At 42.1% G+C, this 17,414-nt stretch overlaps 1 protein-coding gene and 2 pseudogenes across 1 annotated transcript in view; all 3 read left to right on the top strand.

Annotated features, from left to right (window-relative positions):
* The window catches only part of LOC102847264 (putative ribosome-binding factor A, mitochondrial-like), a 21,713-nt gene extending 8,558 nt beyond the window's left edge, over nt 1-13,155 (top strand). The window contains exons 5-10 of the mRNA XM_006897240.1: nt 1,210-1,252; nt 3,781-3,957; nt 4,371-4,483; nt 4,901-4,985; nt 12,033-12,106; nt 12,801-13,155. Of these exons, the coding sequence (XP_006897302.1) occupies nt 1,210-1,252; nt 3,781-3,957; nt 4,371-4,483; nt 4,901-4,985; nt 12,033-12,106; nt 12,801-13,155 (847 nt within the window). The remainder of the gene's footprint in view (nt 1-1,209; nt 1,253-3,780; nt 3,958-4,370; nt 4,484-4,900; nt 4,986-12,032; nt 12,107-12,800) is intronic.
* Nucleotides 7,983-8,825, top strand: LOC102871959 (annotated as a pseudogene).
* A 1,359-nt stretch (nt 13,156-14,514) lies between the features above and the next one.
* On the top strand, nt 14,515-15,757 carry LOC102846860 (annotated as a pseudogene).
* The last annotated feature ends 1,657 nt before the right edge of the window (nt 15,758-17,414 follow it).

Raw genomic sequence — 17,414 nt, 5'->3', positions numbered from 1 at the left:
TTTTGTATATGGAGTGAGGTGTGGATCTTACTTGAGTCTTTTGCAGATACTTTTCCAATTTTGCCTGCACCATTTGTTAAAAAGGCTGTTGTTTCCCCATTTAAGTGATTTCATCTCCTTGTCAAAAATCAGTTGCCCGTATATAGATAGGCTGATCTCCGGGATCTCAATTCTATTCCATTGATCTATGTGTCTGTCATTGTACCAGTACCATGCTATCTTAACCATCATGGCAGAGTAGTAGGATTTGAAATCAGGGAATGAGATGCCTCCTACCTTTCCTCTATGTTTAAGGAGTGCTTTGCTTATTCGGGTCTTCTTTCCATTCCAAATGAAACTGGAGATTGCCTTTTCCATCTTGTTGAAGAATGAGATTGATATTTGTATTGGGATTGCATTAAACGTGTAAATTGCCTTTGGCAGTATTGCTATTTTCACAATAATTGAGGCTTCCTATCCGTGAGCAAGGGATATTCTTCCACTTTTCCAGGTTTCTTTTTGTTTCTTGTACTAATGTTTTGTAATTTTCTTTGAATAGATCCTTTGTGCTTATGGTTAGGTTTACTCCCAAGTATTTATTCTTGTGATTAGCTATTGTGAATGGTATTGTTTTTCTTAGTTCCAACTCTATTCTCTTTGTAACTATAGAGAAATCCAACTGATTTTTGTATGTTGATCTTGTATCCTGCTACTTTGCTGAATTGGTCCACTGTGTCCAATAGTTTTCTTTCTGAGTCTTTAGGGTTTTCTAAGTATACTATCATATCATCTGCATAGAGAGATAATTTTACATCCTCTTTACCAATTTGAATACCTTTTATTCCCTTCTCTTGTCTTATTGCTATCGCTAAGACTCCCAATACAATATTAAATGAGAGAGGTAATAGTGGGCATCCTTGTCTGCTTCCTCTTCTTAAAGGGAATGCCTTTAACCTCTCTCCATTGAGAGGCATACTGTTTTAAGATCTTATTTATCTACTTTTAGGACTGGAAATAGACTTAAAGTGAAAGTTACTAGGCTGAATTAAAACTGTTGTCTGTCCACTACATGTTACTAGATATCGTGTTCCTTAAATTCACAGTGACATGAGTCTAAGACCATGTTCAGCTCCTTAGAAACAATAGTGTTACCTCTTGAGATAACTTACATGGTTTTGTGTTTTTAACTTGCCATTAGTGTTCAACATAATTTTTGTTTTCTCCCTATAGAAAAAAGTTTTGGTATGACAGTCCTGTCTTGGGGTCTCACCTGGTAAGTATATAACAGCAATAATCCCCTTATTTCCCTGAATGCAGTTAAGTTTTAAAGATTGGCAAGACTCTTTCCATTTCGATGTTTAAAAGAGGAACATATGTCTGTGGATGGACTAGTTGCCATTGGTAACACGTAAGTTTGATTTAAAGGGGAAAAAAACAACTCACAAAAATTTCCACTAAAATTTTCTTATTTAGAAAGATTTTATTGCCTAGTATATATCATGTATCCAATCATGAATTTTTATATAATTATTGTGAAATAGGATGATCAGTGTCAGAATTTTGATCATTTGCTTCTTGTTTCCATAATGAGTTCATTTTTCTTTGTCAAGATGTTGCATGACACACCTGAGGTAATGAATGCGTTCTGTTAAGGACTTGAATATTTATTCATCCAGATCTAAGGATGAAACTTTTGGTTCCTTATAATAACAGCAGTTGTAGTCCTATTGTTTTCTGTACCATCATCCTTTAAAGAATTCTTGAAAATCATTCATCATCATGGTTTACATGCCTTCAGTACTCGGGCTTAGTTGCATCATTTATGGTCTGCATTCATTCAAAAGCAAACACAGTCGAAAATGGATTTAACAGATACAATCTAGTCCTCGACCCTTTAGAGCGCGTTCCCTTATTCAGGACAAAGAAACCATTTAAGGAAGGTTGAAAACTTCATGGAAAGGTTTAAGAGGCTCACGGAGAATGAAGCAAAGAAGCTCACTTGCATCCAAGGAGCTCACACATTCCAAGATGAGGGGCCTGGTTTCAAAACCCATAAGGTTGAGGGGAGCTCTGGTGGCCTAGTGGCAAGGAGCTGCAACTACAATCCCAGAGGCTCACGGTTCGAATCCACCAGATGCTCTGCCAGGAAAGGAGGGACAATCTCCTGTACCAGTCAGATCAGAGTTGACGGTACAGTCACACAAAAATAAAAAAAAAAACCCCATAAGGTTGAGAGTTCCACAGAGGGAAGAGGAAGAACTTGCAGGGAGTCCCACCTTGACAGGCAGGCTGCTCTGCCCCATGCACACACTATGCACTGTGTGCTACGCAACAATGTTAAAATTTTCTAAGATATTATGGTAATATCAAAATCTAATAGACTTATGCATTCAGTTTTCAGTTCACATACATACGTGGCTACTGTGAAATTTTATACAATAAATTACCTGTATGAGATTTTCCCCAGTTATTAAAAACCACTTTAATTGGATGGATTTTTGCTGTGTTAATTTTTTCTCAATATAAAGAAGTTTGTTTTTGTTTGTTTAGTTTTTTTTTTATTTGTGCATGTACCATCAAAATCAGATCTGACAGGTACAGGAAGAGATTGCCTCTTTTCCCAGCAGAACATCTGGTGGATTTGAACCATGTACTTCTGGTATTGCAGTGCACCTTCTTGCCACTAGACCACCAGAGCTCGCTAATATAAAAAAGTTTTAAAAGACTAGTGACATTACTTATATATTTGGAAGGATGCTTGGTGAGATCCAGAATGGTCTTTGTCCATAAAAAAAGGCCTTTTCTTAATGAAAGCCAAGGTGCTAGAGAGTAATTTTTATTTTATTTGTTCAGCTGTCAAGTCCTTTTTAGACCTTGTTTTTGAGGGTTTTTTTTGTTTGGTTTGCTGATGGTTTTTTTTTTTTTTGGAGTAAATTACAGAGATTTAATGTAAAGTTGTCATGCTACCTTTGTATATTTTTATGTCCTGGAGAGGGTGAAGCCAGGTTGCTCCTTGGAATCAAAGATTCTGAAGCTTCGTCTGACATACTTTGGGTATGTTGCAAGGAGGGACTGCTTCTTGGAGAGGAACAGCTCAGGAGAGGAAGACCTTTGATGAGATGGATTGATACAGTGATTGGGGTTGTGGGAGTGTGTCGGAGACAGTGAGGTTGGCACAGGATAGAGCAGCATTTAGGGCTCTTGTACATAGGGTCACTATGAGTTGCAAGCAACTCTACTGCACATAACAACGACAACAACAATGCTAGGTTTTAGTTCTTTTGTTGTTGAGAACATACACAACTCTGCATACGGTTTTTCCATGTACAATCTAGTGATGTTGATCGCATTCTTCACATTGTACAGCCATCCTTTCCTTCCTTTTCTGACTGCCTCCTCCATTATTACCATAAACTCTGCCCCTTCAGATGCTGTGGTCACTTTGATCCCATATAGACAGTTCTTAAGTGCATTATGCTCAAGGCAGAACATTTTTACTAGTTAAGCTGAAGTATTCTGTTTAGAATTACTTTGGGGGATATTTTTGGTTTAAGATTTAAAGATTACTTTGAGCAGTAGTTTCAGGGATCCATCCCTTGGTTCCAATAAGTCTAGCATCCATGGTTATTTTAAATTCTGTTCTACATTTCCCCCCTTTTGAACAAGATTCTTCTATGCAGTCTTTGATCAGAATAGTAATTGTAGCAAGGTTCCATCCAGTTCTGGTCTCATCTCAAAGGAGGCAGTTCTAAATGGAGTGCTAGAACAGAGGCAGTAAAAACATTGTCTTTCTTCATGAAGACTTACAGACCATCCAAGTTGGAGTCCCTGGTGAAGACTACTTCCAAGAAAAACAGGAAGGAAGACCATGTGCGCCTGAGAGCCCTGAATGGCCTTCTGTACAAAGCATTGACAGATTTATTATGTACATCTGATGTGAGCCAGGAGGTCTATGACCTGAACGTGGAGCTGTCCAAGGTAGGTTGGGAGCTGAGCTCTGCTTCAGTCCTGAAAGCACAGCATTTTTGAGGCCTTTAGTGTCAGGTGCAGCAATGATTCAGGTACTCATGTGGGTGGAGTACACACAGACCAGACACTCGTGAGTGTGAGGACATGAGATGTCAAAGGATGGTTTGCGAGGTAGTTATGTTTCCCTGTACCTCAGTGGCATATAAAGACCAGTGATAGATCAGGCATCTCAGAGTGATGCCTCTGAACAAAGGCATTGGGATTTAGAGCTGGGCTTACCAGGTGGCTAAGTGTCCATGGCAACAACAGAAGGTGATGGTCTGCCCTAAGCTGAGTGGCTGTTCTCTGCCTCCTGGTGACTGTGTATCAGGACAGCCTGTGTGGCCACGATATTCACTGCTGCTGGGGTGGGAGGGACTCAGGTGTCTCTTACATCAGATTTCTCTGCCTGCCGTGTGTACTGGAGGACATCTCTGTCTGTGGAGCAGCACGAGCATGCCCAAGCTATCCTGCAGAAGAGCGCCACCCACCTAAGGTAAAGGCCTTTGGCTTCCAGAGTGCATGATAATGGCCCCTGGGTTTCCCAGATGTGTTCACTTGTAGGTGCACATCCTTAATTTCTCATTGTGTTTGCTTTAAAGAAAATTCTGGAAGCTTTTTCTGGAATTTCCATTTTCCTATTCACCATCAGCTGTTTCAGTGGCTCCCAGGGGGACGGTTGTGGGACCCTTGGCTCCCCAAGATGCATTTGAAGGGTTCGTGTGATCAGAACCATGTGTTTCCCTGTGCTGAGTGGTTTGCGGTTGGCTGATTAGTCTTCTGGGTAGACTGTCATCCTGGGTTGGGTGTCTCCCAGCTTGAATTCTTAGTGCACCTCTGGTGTATTTAGTTCCAGCTTGCTCCCTCCCTGCACCAGGGCCATGCAGCCTCTGAGTAAGGGCTTCTCTTCTAGGCATCTGCTCATCTCCCAGCAAATACTGCGCAATGTTCCACCCATCATCTTTGTTCAGGACAGAGGGAGCACTGCTCTTGCTGAGGTGAGCCTTCCTGACACACTCCTCTTCTCCTCGGTCACATCTCAGTTTCACTTCTAAACACTCAAAATATAATGCCCCAGATATAAAGAAGCAATGGAGAAGGGACATTTGGAAAATGCTCCCTGACTTGATCAGACTTGGCCTCCAGAGGAAACCACCATCATGTGTCTCACTGCACCTGACTGGTAAACACACATTAGGTGTTGAATTTGACTTGCATTTCACCACATCTCTGATGGGTAAATACAGTCTCCATTTCTTGGCTAAGAAGTCTGAGGTCTCCAGGGTCCATCCTTCTATCTCTTCCCTCAAAGCCTGGTCATGGTTCTTAGTGGTATACTGTCCATTTTCACAGTTGTGACTTGTAAGATCTTTGATTCTGCAGTTAAAATTGTTTTTGTGGTTAGTTATTGTTGCTTTTGAGTTGGAACCAACTCATAGCTGATCCTCCCGTGAGTTTTCACAAGCTGTAAATCACATGGAAGGAGATTGCCCATCTTTCTCCCACAGAGCATCTGGTGGATTTGAACCACATGCGTCTGGTTTGGTCATGCAACTCCTTACTGCTAGACCACCAGAGTTGTAGATTAATTGTAAAAATGAAAATTCATGAACAACAAAGTATATGAACTTTGTAAGTAAACCAGTATAAAATAAAAATTTTATGAAAAAGAAAACTCACTAAACATGTACTAGGTTTTGTTTTATTTAAATAAAATTTTATACTCGTTTACTTACAAAGTTCATATACATTACTTTTCATACTGGATTTTCCCATTTCCTTTACCCACCCTTCCCTCTACCTATCAAATTGTGTGAGCTTGGTGAAGTTAGATCCTAGTGGGTGAGTGTTTCTGATTTACTTGAAAGCTGGGGGTAAGCTGTTTGGGCATTTCTAACTGTGATAGCAATCGAGTGTATGATGATTAACTGTATCTGATCTCATCTACAATCAGCTTAGGTGGAAAGCCTCTTGTGTAGGCAAACAGGATCTGGTGGGCGGGCCTTGTATTTATTTAAAAGCTGGTTGGACCCTCGGGCCTGCATGTTTGGGGAGAACGTTGTTCTAAGTGGTGCAGCACTTGTCTGTCAGTTTGCTGCGATTACTTGGGGTTGCTGTGATATTGAAATCTTTGCCACTGGTTTGTCAGATTCTAAAAGGGTATCCCATTGTGATGGGTTTTGGTGGAGCTCCCTGATTAAGACAGACTATGAAGCAGGATTGGCCATGTACTCTCTAAATAAAAGGCTTTTGAAAGGGGAGCTCTGGTGGCCTAGTGGCAAGAAGCTGCACTGCAATCCCAGAGGAACACGGTTCAAATCCACCAGACGCTCTGCCGGAGAAGGAGACGCAATATCCTCCTGTACCAGTCAGATCTGATTTGACGGTACACGCACACAAAATTTAAAAAAAAAAGGCTTTTGAAAACCCTATGAACACTAAGCCAAGAGGATAGTTATGGTAGTATAGTGGTAGAGCCCAGATTGGAAGTCAGTTGATATGAGGAAAATCAGTAACAAACATTGTTTAACAATTGGTACATGGAATGATTACCGCTTGAATGTAATTATAGCTTGAATGTTGTAAAACTGGAAAGTGTTGAAAATGAAGTGGAATGCATGAATATTGACATACTAGGCATTAGTGAATTGTGACGGACCAACTTTGGCCACTTTGAATCAGATAATCATATGATACACTTTGCGGGGATGAAAAACAAAGGAAGAATGGTGTGGCATTCATACTAAAAAAGACAATTTCAATTTTATCCTGAAATACAATGTTGTGAGTATAGGATAATATCCATATGCGTACAAGGAAGACCTATTAACACAGCTGTTATCCAAGTATATGCTCCTACATCTAGTGCCAAAAAAGGAAGAAATTGAGAAATTTTATCAAATTTTTCAGTCTGACATTGACCGAACATGGATTCAGGAAACATTAATGATAATTGGTGGCTGGAATGCAAAAGTAGGAAACAGTGAAGAAGGAACAGTAGTTGGAAAATATGGGCTTGGTGATAGAAATGAAGCTGGAAATAGAATGACTGAATTTTGTATTTACAAGACACAAAAGATGACTTTACAGGTAGATTTCACCTGATGGGCTGCATAGAAATCAGATTGACTATATTTGGGAAAGAAATCATTGGAGAAACTCAATATCAGCAGTCACAACTAGACCAGGGGCAGACTGTGGGTCAGATCATCAATTACTCATATGCAAGTTCAAATGGAGGCCAAAGAAAATGAAAATAAGTCCACAGGAACCAAGATATGATCTTGAATCAATTCCATCAGAATTTCATGATATCTTAAGAATGGGTTTTAGTCTGGTGGCCTACCGGCAAGACGCTGCACTGCAATCCCAGAAGTACGCGGTTCAAATCCACCAGATGCTCTGCTGAAGAAGGAGGGGACAATCTCCTCCTGTACCAGTCAGATCTGATTTGATAGTACATGTAAAAATAATACCAAAAAAGAAAAAAATGGGTTTGAGGCATTGAACATCAATGATAGAAGAACAGATGAGTTGTGAGATGATACCAAGGATATCATCCATGAAGAAAGCAAAAGGTCATTACAAAAAAAGAGGAGAAAGAAAAAATTGAAAATGGATGTAGAAGAGATTTCTAAAGATTTCACTGGAACATTGAGAAGCCAAATCTAAAGAAAAACATGTCAAAGTGAAAGACCTGAAGAGATGATTTCAAAGGGCAGCTAAGGAGGACAAAGGAAAGTATGATAATGGATTGTGCAGAGAGCTGAAATTAGAGAATAAAAAGGAAGAACTCGGTCTTCATTTTTCAAGCTGAGAACAGAAAAGCAAATTTAAGCCTTATGTCACAATGTTGGAAGATAGTATGGGCAGTATATTGAATGACCCAGAAAGCATCAAAAGAAAATGGGAATATAAAGAGTACCAGAGGCACGTTCTTTCCGCCTCAGTCTGGTATCCTTTGCTGCTTTACCCACTGGGCGGTGGCGGAACCAATGGGGCAACGCCAGGTGCAGGCAGTGTTTTTTGATCTGGACAACACGCTTGTTGACACGGCCGGGGCGAGCAGGAGAGGCATGGTGGAGCAAGTATTTCCAAGACGTCACTTGTGCAAGCAAGGTTGTGTCATCTGCATAACATAGGTTGTTGAAGAGTCTTCCTCTGGTCCTGGAGGAAGAATGTGATAAAGCTCTTAAAATCAAAATATGATTACAAAGAAGCAGCCGAGATCATCTGTGACAAAGTTCAAGTTAAACTCAGCAAGGAAGGTTTTTATCCTTTCAATACATGCATTACTGATCTAAGAACTTCATACTGGGAAGAAGCAATCCAAGAAACAAAAGGTGGTGCAGCCAATAGGAAATTGGCTGAAGAATGCTATTTCCTATGGAAATCTACCCGTTTACAGCATTTGACCTTGGAAGAAGATGTCAGAAACTATGCTTACTGAACTTCGGAAGGAGGTCCGCCTGCTTCTACTAACCAGCGGAGACAGGCAGACCCAGAGGGAAAAGATTGAGGCTTGTGCCTGTGAGTCCTATTTTGATGCTGTTGTTGTAGGTGGAGAACAAAAAGAGGAGAAACCATCCTCTTCCATATTTTATTATTGCTGTCATCTCCTTGGAGTACAACCTGAAGACTGTGTGATGGTTGGTGACACGCTAGAAACCGATATACAAGGCGGCCTCAACACAGGACTGAAAGCAACAGTTTGGATAAATAAAAACGGAACAGTGCCACAAAAGTCATCCCCTGTGCCCCATTATATAGTTTCTTCTGTGTTAGACTTGCCTGCTGTCTTACAAAGTATAGACTGTAAAGTCACTTTATCAGTTTAAAGAGCGTTTGAGTCAAATTATAGAGGTTGAAATAAGAGGAATTAAGATATTCCATGTTCTGTGGACCAATTCTACAAATAATTTTGCTTTTCTAAAATTGTGATTCCATAACTGTTGTGAGAATCCTCTCAATCCAATTGCTTTTTAAGTTTTGATAATCAGTAATTGATTAGTTTTTATTTCTGGAAGTCCAGATTACGTTAATGTTACTTTTATTAGTACAAGTCCAGAAAATTAAAAAAAAAATTATATATATTTGTTGTTCTTGTTGTTAGTTAGTTAGTGATGAGATTTTTAAAAATCTTTTACTCATCTTTTAGCTTTTGGTCTCCATAAAAGATACCAGGTAAGAGAGCTTATACAAAGATGGGCAAATATCGATGTTGTTTTATTTTCAAACACCCTAGGTGCCATTGAGTTGTCTCAGGGTCATAATAACTTTAAGTGTAACAGAGTGAAATGTAACTTTGTCTTGTACCATCCTTAGTCATTGCTATGTTTAAACACAGTGCTAAGGTCGGAGCGCTTTTGTCCATATATCTCTTGGAGTCTCCGTCTTTTTTCCATTGACCCTCTACTTTTCCAAGCAGAGTGCCCTCCAGTGATGACATGTCCAGCCTATGTGAGATAAAGTCTCACTATCCTCACTTCTGAGGAATATTCTGCCTGTGCTTCCAGTAAGATATTTGTTCTTCTCATAGTCCATCGTATATTCTGTATTCTTCACCACCACTGCAATTGGAATGAATCATTTCTTTAAATAAATTTCCATTTACACTCTCCAGATTTCACATGCCTATAAGGCACTTGAACAAGACCATAACTTGAATCTGGTTATACACCTCAATTATCAAAGTAACATCCTTGCTTTCTAATTTTAAAGAGCACTTTTGCTGAAGGTTACCTAAAATAATACATCACTGATTTCTGGACTCTGGCTTCTGTGCATGTTAGTTATTGACAAAAGTAGAATAAAATCCTTGACAGCTTCAAAAAAAAAAAAGAGTACCAGAAAGAATTAATTGACACTGAAAAATTTCAGTAAGTACCATATGAGCAGGAGCCAATGTTAATGGAGGAAGTAGAAGCTGCATTGAAGTCATTGGCAAAAAATAAGGCCCCAGGAACTGATGGGATACCAATTGACATGTTTCATTTAACAGATGCAGCCTTAGATGCACTCAATGGTCTATGCCAGGAAATTTGGAGGACGGCTGTCTGGCCAATGGATTGGAAGAAGTCCATATTTGTTCCTATTCCCAAGAAGGGTGATTCAAGTGAATGTGGAAATTATCAGCTATATCATTGATATCACATGCAAGCAAAAAACTGCTGAAGATCATTAATAAACAGCTGAAACAGTACATAGATAGGAATTGCCGGAAGTATAAGTGGGATTTAGAAGAGGCTGTGGTACCAAGGATATCATTGCTGATGTCAGACATATCCTGCATGAAAGTAAGGAATACCAGGACAATGGCTATTTGTATTTTATTGACTATGCAAAGGTGTTTGACTATGTCGATCATGACCGGTTTGTATCTGACATTGAGAAGAATGGGAATCCCAGAGCACTTGATTGTGCTCTTGATGAACCTGTACTTGGATCAGGAGGCTGTTGTGTGAAATGGCTGTTGTGTGAATGGAGCAGGGGAGCACTACATAGCTTGGAATTGGGAAGGGAGTGCGTCAGGGTTCATATTCTCTCTTCGTACCTATTCAATCTGTAGTATTATTATTCAGTCTGATAATTTGCTGAGCAAATTATCCAAAAAGCTGGACTCTATGAAGAGGAATGTGGCATCAGGATTGGAAGGATACTTATCAATAACCTGCATTATGCAGATGCCACAACTTTGCTTACTGAAAGTGAGGAGGACTTGAAGCACTTGTTGCAGAACATCAAGGAATACAGCCTTCAGTATGGATTGCATCTCAAGATCAAACAAAGATTCTTACCACTGGAACAATAGGCAATGTCGTGATGGATGGAGAGGAGATTGAAACTCACCAGCCTCATCTTGCTTGGATCCATGTTAAGACCCTTGGTACGAGCAGTCAGAAAATAAAGAGATGCACTGCAGTGGGAAAATCTGTAGTTAGGGACCTTTCCAAATTATTGAGTAGTGATGTCAGTTTGAAGACTAAGGTGTGTCTGACTTAGGCCATAGTCATTCTGATCATTAACTATGCATCCAAGACCTGGACAGTGAATAAGGATGACAGAAGAATTGACCCCTTTGAGCTGTGATGTTGGAGAAGAGCACTGACCATTCAGTGGACAGCAAAGAAAATGAACAGATACATCTTGGAGAGGGTGCAACCAGTGTGCTCTTTGGAGGCAAGAGTAATGAGGCTTCGCCTAACATGCTTAGGACATATTGCTAGGAGATGGTATTCTTTGGAGAAGGACATGATGTTGGGAAGGATGGAGGGTCAGCGAAGGAGAGGAAGACCCTTAATCTGGTGAATTGACCCAGTGACTGCTGCAGTGGGCTCTTGTGTGTCAGGAAGCGTGAGGATGGTGCATGATATAGAGCAGGGTTCAGATCTTTTGTTCATAGGGTTGTTATGAGTCGTACTCGACAGCGCCTCATGACAACGACTACACACACACACACACACACACACACACACACGTATGCATTTATATGGGTTTTTTTAATGCAGATTTTTTGCCCCACATTTTCCTTAATTGACATTATATTTTACACAATCATTTCAATACACTGTTTTATAAAATTAAACACCATTAGACTATTCTCACCATTACCCTGTCTTTTCAAGTCCTTGTCAGATCTTTCCCATTTACCTCCTCCCTCCACCCTTCAAATTGTGTGGTCCTATGATTTCCTCCCTATCCATCCTTACCCCTTTGCTCCCATTCCTTCCCCCCTTTGGCCCCCTTACACAGTTACTACTATTTTTACAATAATGGTCTTATCCAGTATTTGTCTTTATGAGATTGAGTTAGTTCACTCAGTATAATGTTCTCCAGTCTCTCGCAAGTTATATAGTATTTTTCAAAGTCATTGCTCCTGTGTGCTGCACAGTATTCCATCGTGTGAATGTACCACAGTTTCTCAATCTGTTTGGTTGTGGTTGTTTCCATGTTCTTGCGATAGTGAATAATGCTCACCGCAGCATCTTTTAGCCTCGTTCAAGACTGGACACAGCAGTGATGTACATGTTTATGTTCCTTTTTAGATTGATCAGTTACTGGCAGTTGCTGATTTTGGGCCCCCTGATGGGAAAGAAGAAGCCATAGAGAGTGATGTCAGGTGACTTGCTGTTTGCATCACATCTATGTCAATGTGTTTGCTGGTTTTATTTACATGTTTAAAGATGTAGCCCAAGAGAACCATATAAGAGAGGCAAGCTAGTACATAGTTACATTTTAATCTACAACATACATTAACATCTTTATTATTTTTAGAAAATTATGTGTGCTTGCTGAAAAATTATAAGATCTAAAGATGCAGACCTATCTGCAAATGTGATATTTTCTTACATTCCAGTGAATTTCTTTTGGTCTTTAGTTGCTTTGGGGTTTTTTGGAGGGGGAGAATTTATTTCCTTATTTACACAACAAAATGATAACCCTGTTTCTTTATCCTTACATATTCCTTATAAACTTCACTTTGCTGCTTGTACTCTCTGATCAATTCTTGCAGTGGGATGTTTAGTTCATACTAGGGTTCCTGAGATGTTTGTACCTTGTGTTAGACATCACATTGAAGAGCACAGTCCCAGGTCAGAGCTAGGGAGAATAGAAGCATTCAAGCCATTGTTCCCTGGTTGGTGCCCAAGGCACCAGATAAATAATGCTGGCTACAGCATCCTGTCTCAGCCACATTGGTGAAGTGTGCCACTGCACTCAGCACCAGTTTGCAGTCCTGTAGAAGTCAAGGCCATGCGGGTCAAGGGCCTGGCTTTTGTTTTGCCTGTTGTGTGATGGCTCTTCTCTCCTCATAGGGATTCTTCCGACCAGCAACCCCTGTTTGGTGCTACCCAGCCAGCCGAGCACCCTCGTCTGTGTGAGATTGATCATGAGGCGCTCCACAAGCAGATCATGGAATACAAACAAAAGAGGGAGAGGGGACTTGCTGATATGAGCCAGGGGCTGCATGATGATTCCCGAGAGCAGCTGGCTGAACTGGCAAGGCAGATGAAGAGGAGGAAGAAGAAGACAAAGGTCCCTGATGATGCTGCATCTCCGAAGAGCTTCCTATTGGGCATGGAGAGCGAGGACAGAATGGACAATGAAGATCTCCAGTGGCCCCACGATGGCCCAGAGCAGACAATACAGAATGGAGAGCGCTGGCGTTAAGCATTGCTTAGGGCAGTGAGTCTGCCATCCTGATGTGGCCAGCAGCACCAGTCCGTGTGCATGTGGTACCTCTGCCACATTGGGGCTGACTTGACATGCAGACACCCTTTCCAGTGTGTGAACACCCTTCTCCAGGGACAGGAGATAATTTGCTCAGCTACACAAAGACTGAGGGGGAGATTGCCTCCCGTGCAATTAGCTGCCTCTGAAAACCCTGCTGGAGGGTCAGCTATGGGTCATTCCTGACTCACCGGTACACAGCAGCAACAACAACATTGTGTTTAAAAATGCAGAAGCATACAAAATAAAAGAGTCATCAGCAGAAAAGCTAGGTGCCATCAAAGGTCTGGACAAATAAAGGAGAACGTAGACTCAGATTTAACATACAACTTCAGAATGGCGTTAAATTTAACTCAGTATTGTTGTGTGCCCTCAAGAGGGAACCAACTCAAGAGCTGATTCTCCAGTGGGTTTTCAGAGGCTATACATCACATGGGAGGAAGATTGCCCATCTTCCTCCCACAAGAACTCAATATTATGTGAAAAATTCACTGGCAGGTTACTGCACTGAAACTCTGACTAAAGGGTTAAAACTTGTACTTAATACTGTCCAAATGTTTCAAACTGCTTGGATTTTTAAGACTCACCTGAGACTCCTGTTAACAATAGATTCCCAGGTGACTCCTGTGTAGATCTTGGTTCTGTAAATCTAGGACAGGGCCCAGATTCAGTCCAAGAGAAAATCATGGACTCTAGATGGATGGAGGACATAATTTTGGTGGGCCAGGCATCTGATTCTGGAGAGCTTCCCCAAAGGTTGGGAGGAACTCTTTACCAGTCAATTAACAGTAAATACAATTTAACAAACCAATGTCATTAGTTTTCTCCAAAAACCAGATTTCTTTCTACTCCTCTTGTGAGTGGAAGACACAACCCAGCAAATGATATTTCAAATCTGTTCTGTCATCCTTACTCATAGTCCAACTTTCAGTTGTGTAGCGAGTATTGAAAAGACTATGCCTTGAATCTTTTTTTTCCCTTGTGCCTTGAATCTTATGTACCTTAGTGTTTAAATTGACATCATTACTCCTTAGCACTTTGGTGAGGTCCTTGACAACATATTTTCTCAATGCAACCAGTCTTCTGACTGCTTGACTGCTGGTACTAAGGATTTTGATTGTGGATCCATGCAAGATGAAATTTATAATATCCATTTTTCCTCCATCTGTCGTGACATTCGTTCACTGGTGAGGATTTTTGTTTTCTTGATGTTGAGATGTAATCCATGTCTTTGATCTTCTGCAGCATGTGTTTCAAGTCCTCTTCACTTTCAGCAAGCAGGGTTGTAGCATCTGTATAATGCAAGTTATTGTTGAGTCTTCCTCTTATCCCAATGCCACATTCCTCTTCATTGCAGAAAAAGAATTGATACCTTTGTTTGTAGAGTTGAAGAAGAGTACTGTTATATTTGTGGACTACCAAAAGAACAAGCAAGTTTATCTTGGAGAAAATGCAACCAGGGTGCTTCTTAGAGACAAGGATCCCAGAGACCATCTGACATACTCGGCCATGTGGTTAGGAAGGGCCAGCCCTGGCCAAGGACATCGTGCTTGGAGAGGGAGAAGAGGAAGACCCTCGGCAAGACTGACACAGGACTAGAACGGTGGGCTCAGGTGTATGAGAGCTGATGAGAATGGCACAGGAGAGGGCAAAGGTGCAGGGCTGTTGTTCACAGGGGTAACTACCTAGCAACAACAATTTTCACAGCCTCTCAGGCCAAAGTCGAAACAATGGCCTTTTCGCTCTTACCCAGCTGTCCTCAGGAGAGTCAGGATGATGATCCAAAATGCTTCATTGCGGGTAAAGATAATGTGGGCTCCATGTAGATGCAGCAGACCTGCTTGTTCTTCCACGGGAAGGCTGTGGTACCAATGTGCAAGAACACAATGATGTGCAAGGCCATCCGTGGCCCCCTGGACATCAACTCGGCCCTGGAGAAGCTGCTGCCCCCCACCTGGGGGAACGTGGGGTTTGTGTTCACCAAGAGGTCCTCACTGAGCTCAGGGACATTTTACTGTCCAACACTCTGTGTGAGGTTACCGTGCCGGCCCAGAACACTGGTCTGGGCCTTGAGAAGACCTCCTCCTTCCAGGCTTTGTGCATCACCACTAAGATCTCCAGAGGCACCACTGAAATCCTGGAGACAAGGTGGGAGCTAGTGAGGCCACCCTGCTAACATGCTGACCTCCCCCTTCTCCTTCGGGCTGATCATCCAGCATGTGTTGACAACAGTCCTGAAGTGCTTGACGTCACAGAGGGGACTCTGCCTACACGCCTCTTGGAGGGTGTCCACAATGTTGCCAGCGTATGTCTGACTGTGGCCTCGGTACCCCACTCGATCATCAGTGGGTACAAGCGGGTCCTGGCTTTGTCCGTGGAGACTGAGTACCCCTTCCCACTGGCTGCAAAGGTCAAGGCCTTCCTGGCTAATCCATCTGCATTTGTGACTGCTGCTCCTGTGGCTGCAGCCCCCGCCAAGGTGGAAGCAAAGGTAGAGTCAGAGGAGTCTGACGAGGATGCGGGATTTGGTCCCTCTGACTGATAACCAAAAAGCCACCAACTCTGCCAGCTTAAAAAAAAATCATCCTCCCCTTATTACCTTAGCCTAAGCAGAAGGAATTACAACGTGCCTTATCAGAAGTAAAGCCCCTTTGATGTTTTTTTATACCCTTTTGAGGTTGTTTGCACCATTTATAGCTGAGAGTTACTGTCTAACTGGACCCCCTTTGTCGATGCTTGTCTCAGTCTTACCTTGCAATCCACAGCTGAGACTGATTCCCCTTGAACCCTGCCATCTGTACTGAGAATGGCTCCATTTCAGTTGACACAGGATGACACCAAGCTATGTCCAGGACTAGGCCCATTCACCTGGAACTCTTTTTTTTTTTAAAAAAAAAATTTTATTAATTTTAATGAACAGTTACAGAGATTTTGGATTTTCATTCATTCATTGTTGCAGGTTTCTCCCTGCCCACCACTCCCCCCGCAGTTCGCTCCTCTCTTTGAAAAGTAAAAGAAAAATTCTTTCATTGCTATACAATCCGCCCCCCACCCCAACCGACCCACCACCCCAAGTACGCTCCACTATGCAACCTTAATTCTGGACTCTTGTGATACCCATTATACCCTATCATAATAACACTTTTAAACTGTTCTCTCCCTCATCTGTTTCAATGCACTATACATAATTTGTCCAGTTTTCTCAGTGTTACCCCAACCCTGATGTCAGTCAGTCCCATTCTACAACAGTGGCACCTTGCACTATTTGTCCTTTTTCACCTGGAACTCTTAACAGGGCCGGGCACACAGAGGAAGGAAGGCACTGAAATACCACTAGGCACCCAGCCTGCACTAGATGAGACAATGAACTATCACTAGGTCCAGAGCCAGGACAAGAAAAGATAACTGAGGAATTGCTCACATTTCAGTGTCTTGTGTCTCCACTAAATAAGTCCTCACAAACCCCAAAACACATTTGGCATCTGAGATAGATTTGGGATCTCATACATCTTACATTTGTTGTTGTGTACCATAGAGTCAGAACTAACCCATAGCTGACCTTCCTGCGAGTTTTCAGAGGCCTTAATTGCGTAGAAGACTGCCCATCCATAATTAAAATGCCTTCTATTTCTCCGCTCTAAGATTGTTTTCTGTCAGCAGAATTGTGCTTTCTGATCACGGAAACATGCACACTGTTCACTCAGGGCCAGAGACTAAACTGAGGTGCACTTACCTGTCTATATGTTGTCCACACTCCCTGGCATTGGGAAGACACAGTCTCCCACTCCTCCCGCACTGATTCAGGTGACTAGGAGGTGCTTGGCCATCCACACCCCTCCCTAATCCCCTGGGCGGGTCACCCCTACTCCTTCCTTCCAGCCCTGCAAACTTCTCTCTTCAGCTGCTTCTCTCTGTGAGCTCGTGGCCCCTGTGGGTGAGCCCACTTTACAGGTGCCATTGCTGGCAGGACACAAGAAAGGGGAATGTGGAAGGGCATGAGGCTGCCTGTGAGTCCTGCCCCTGTCCCTTTCCTAACCTCACATCTGATCCTGACATGAGGCCACAGCAGCCTCTCCTGGCTGCTAGTTCCCTCCCTGCCAATCTTGGCCACAGGTAGAGGGCACTGGGTGAAGGTGACTAGGAGAGGTTCAAGAAATTCCTCTTGCAGATGTGGCTGGCTGTTAAAAGGGCGACCCAGC

The sequence above is a fragment of the Elephantulus edwardii genome, unplaced genomic scaffold, assembly GCF_000299155.1.
Source record: "Elephantulus edwardii isolate Elephantulus edwardi_28Jun2011 unplaced genomic scaffold, EleEdw1.0 scaffold00207, whole genome shotgun sequence".
Lineage (NCBI taxonomy): Eukaryota > Metazoa > Chordata > Mammalia > Macroscelidea > Macroscelididae > Elephantulus > Elephantulus edwardii.
Note: the sequence above shows the minus strand (reverse complement) of the source record. Positions and strands in the feature narration are given on the sequence as shown.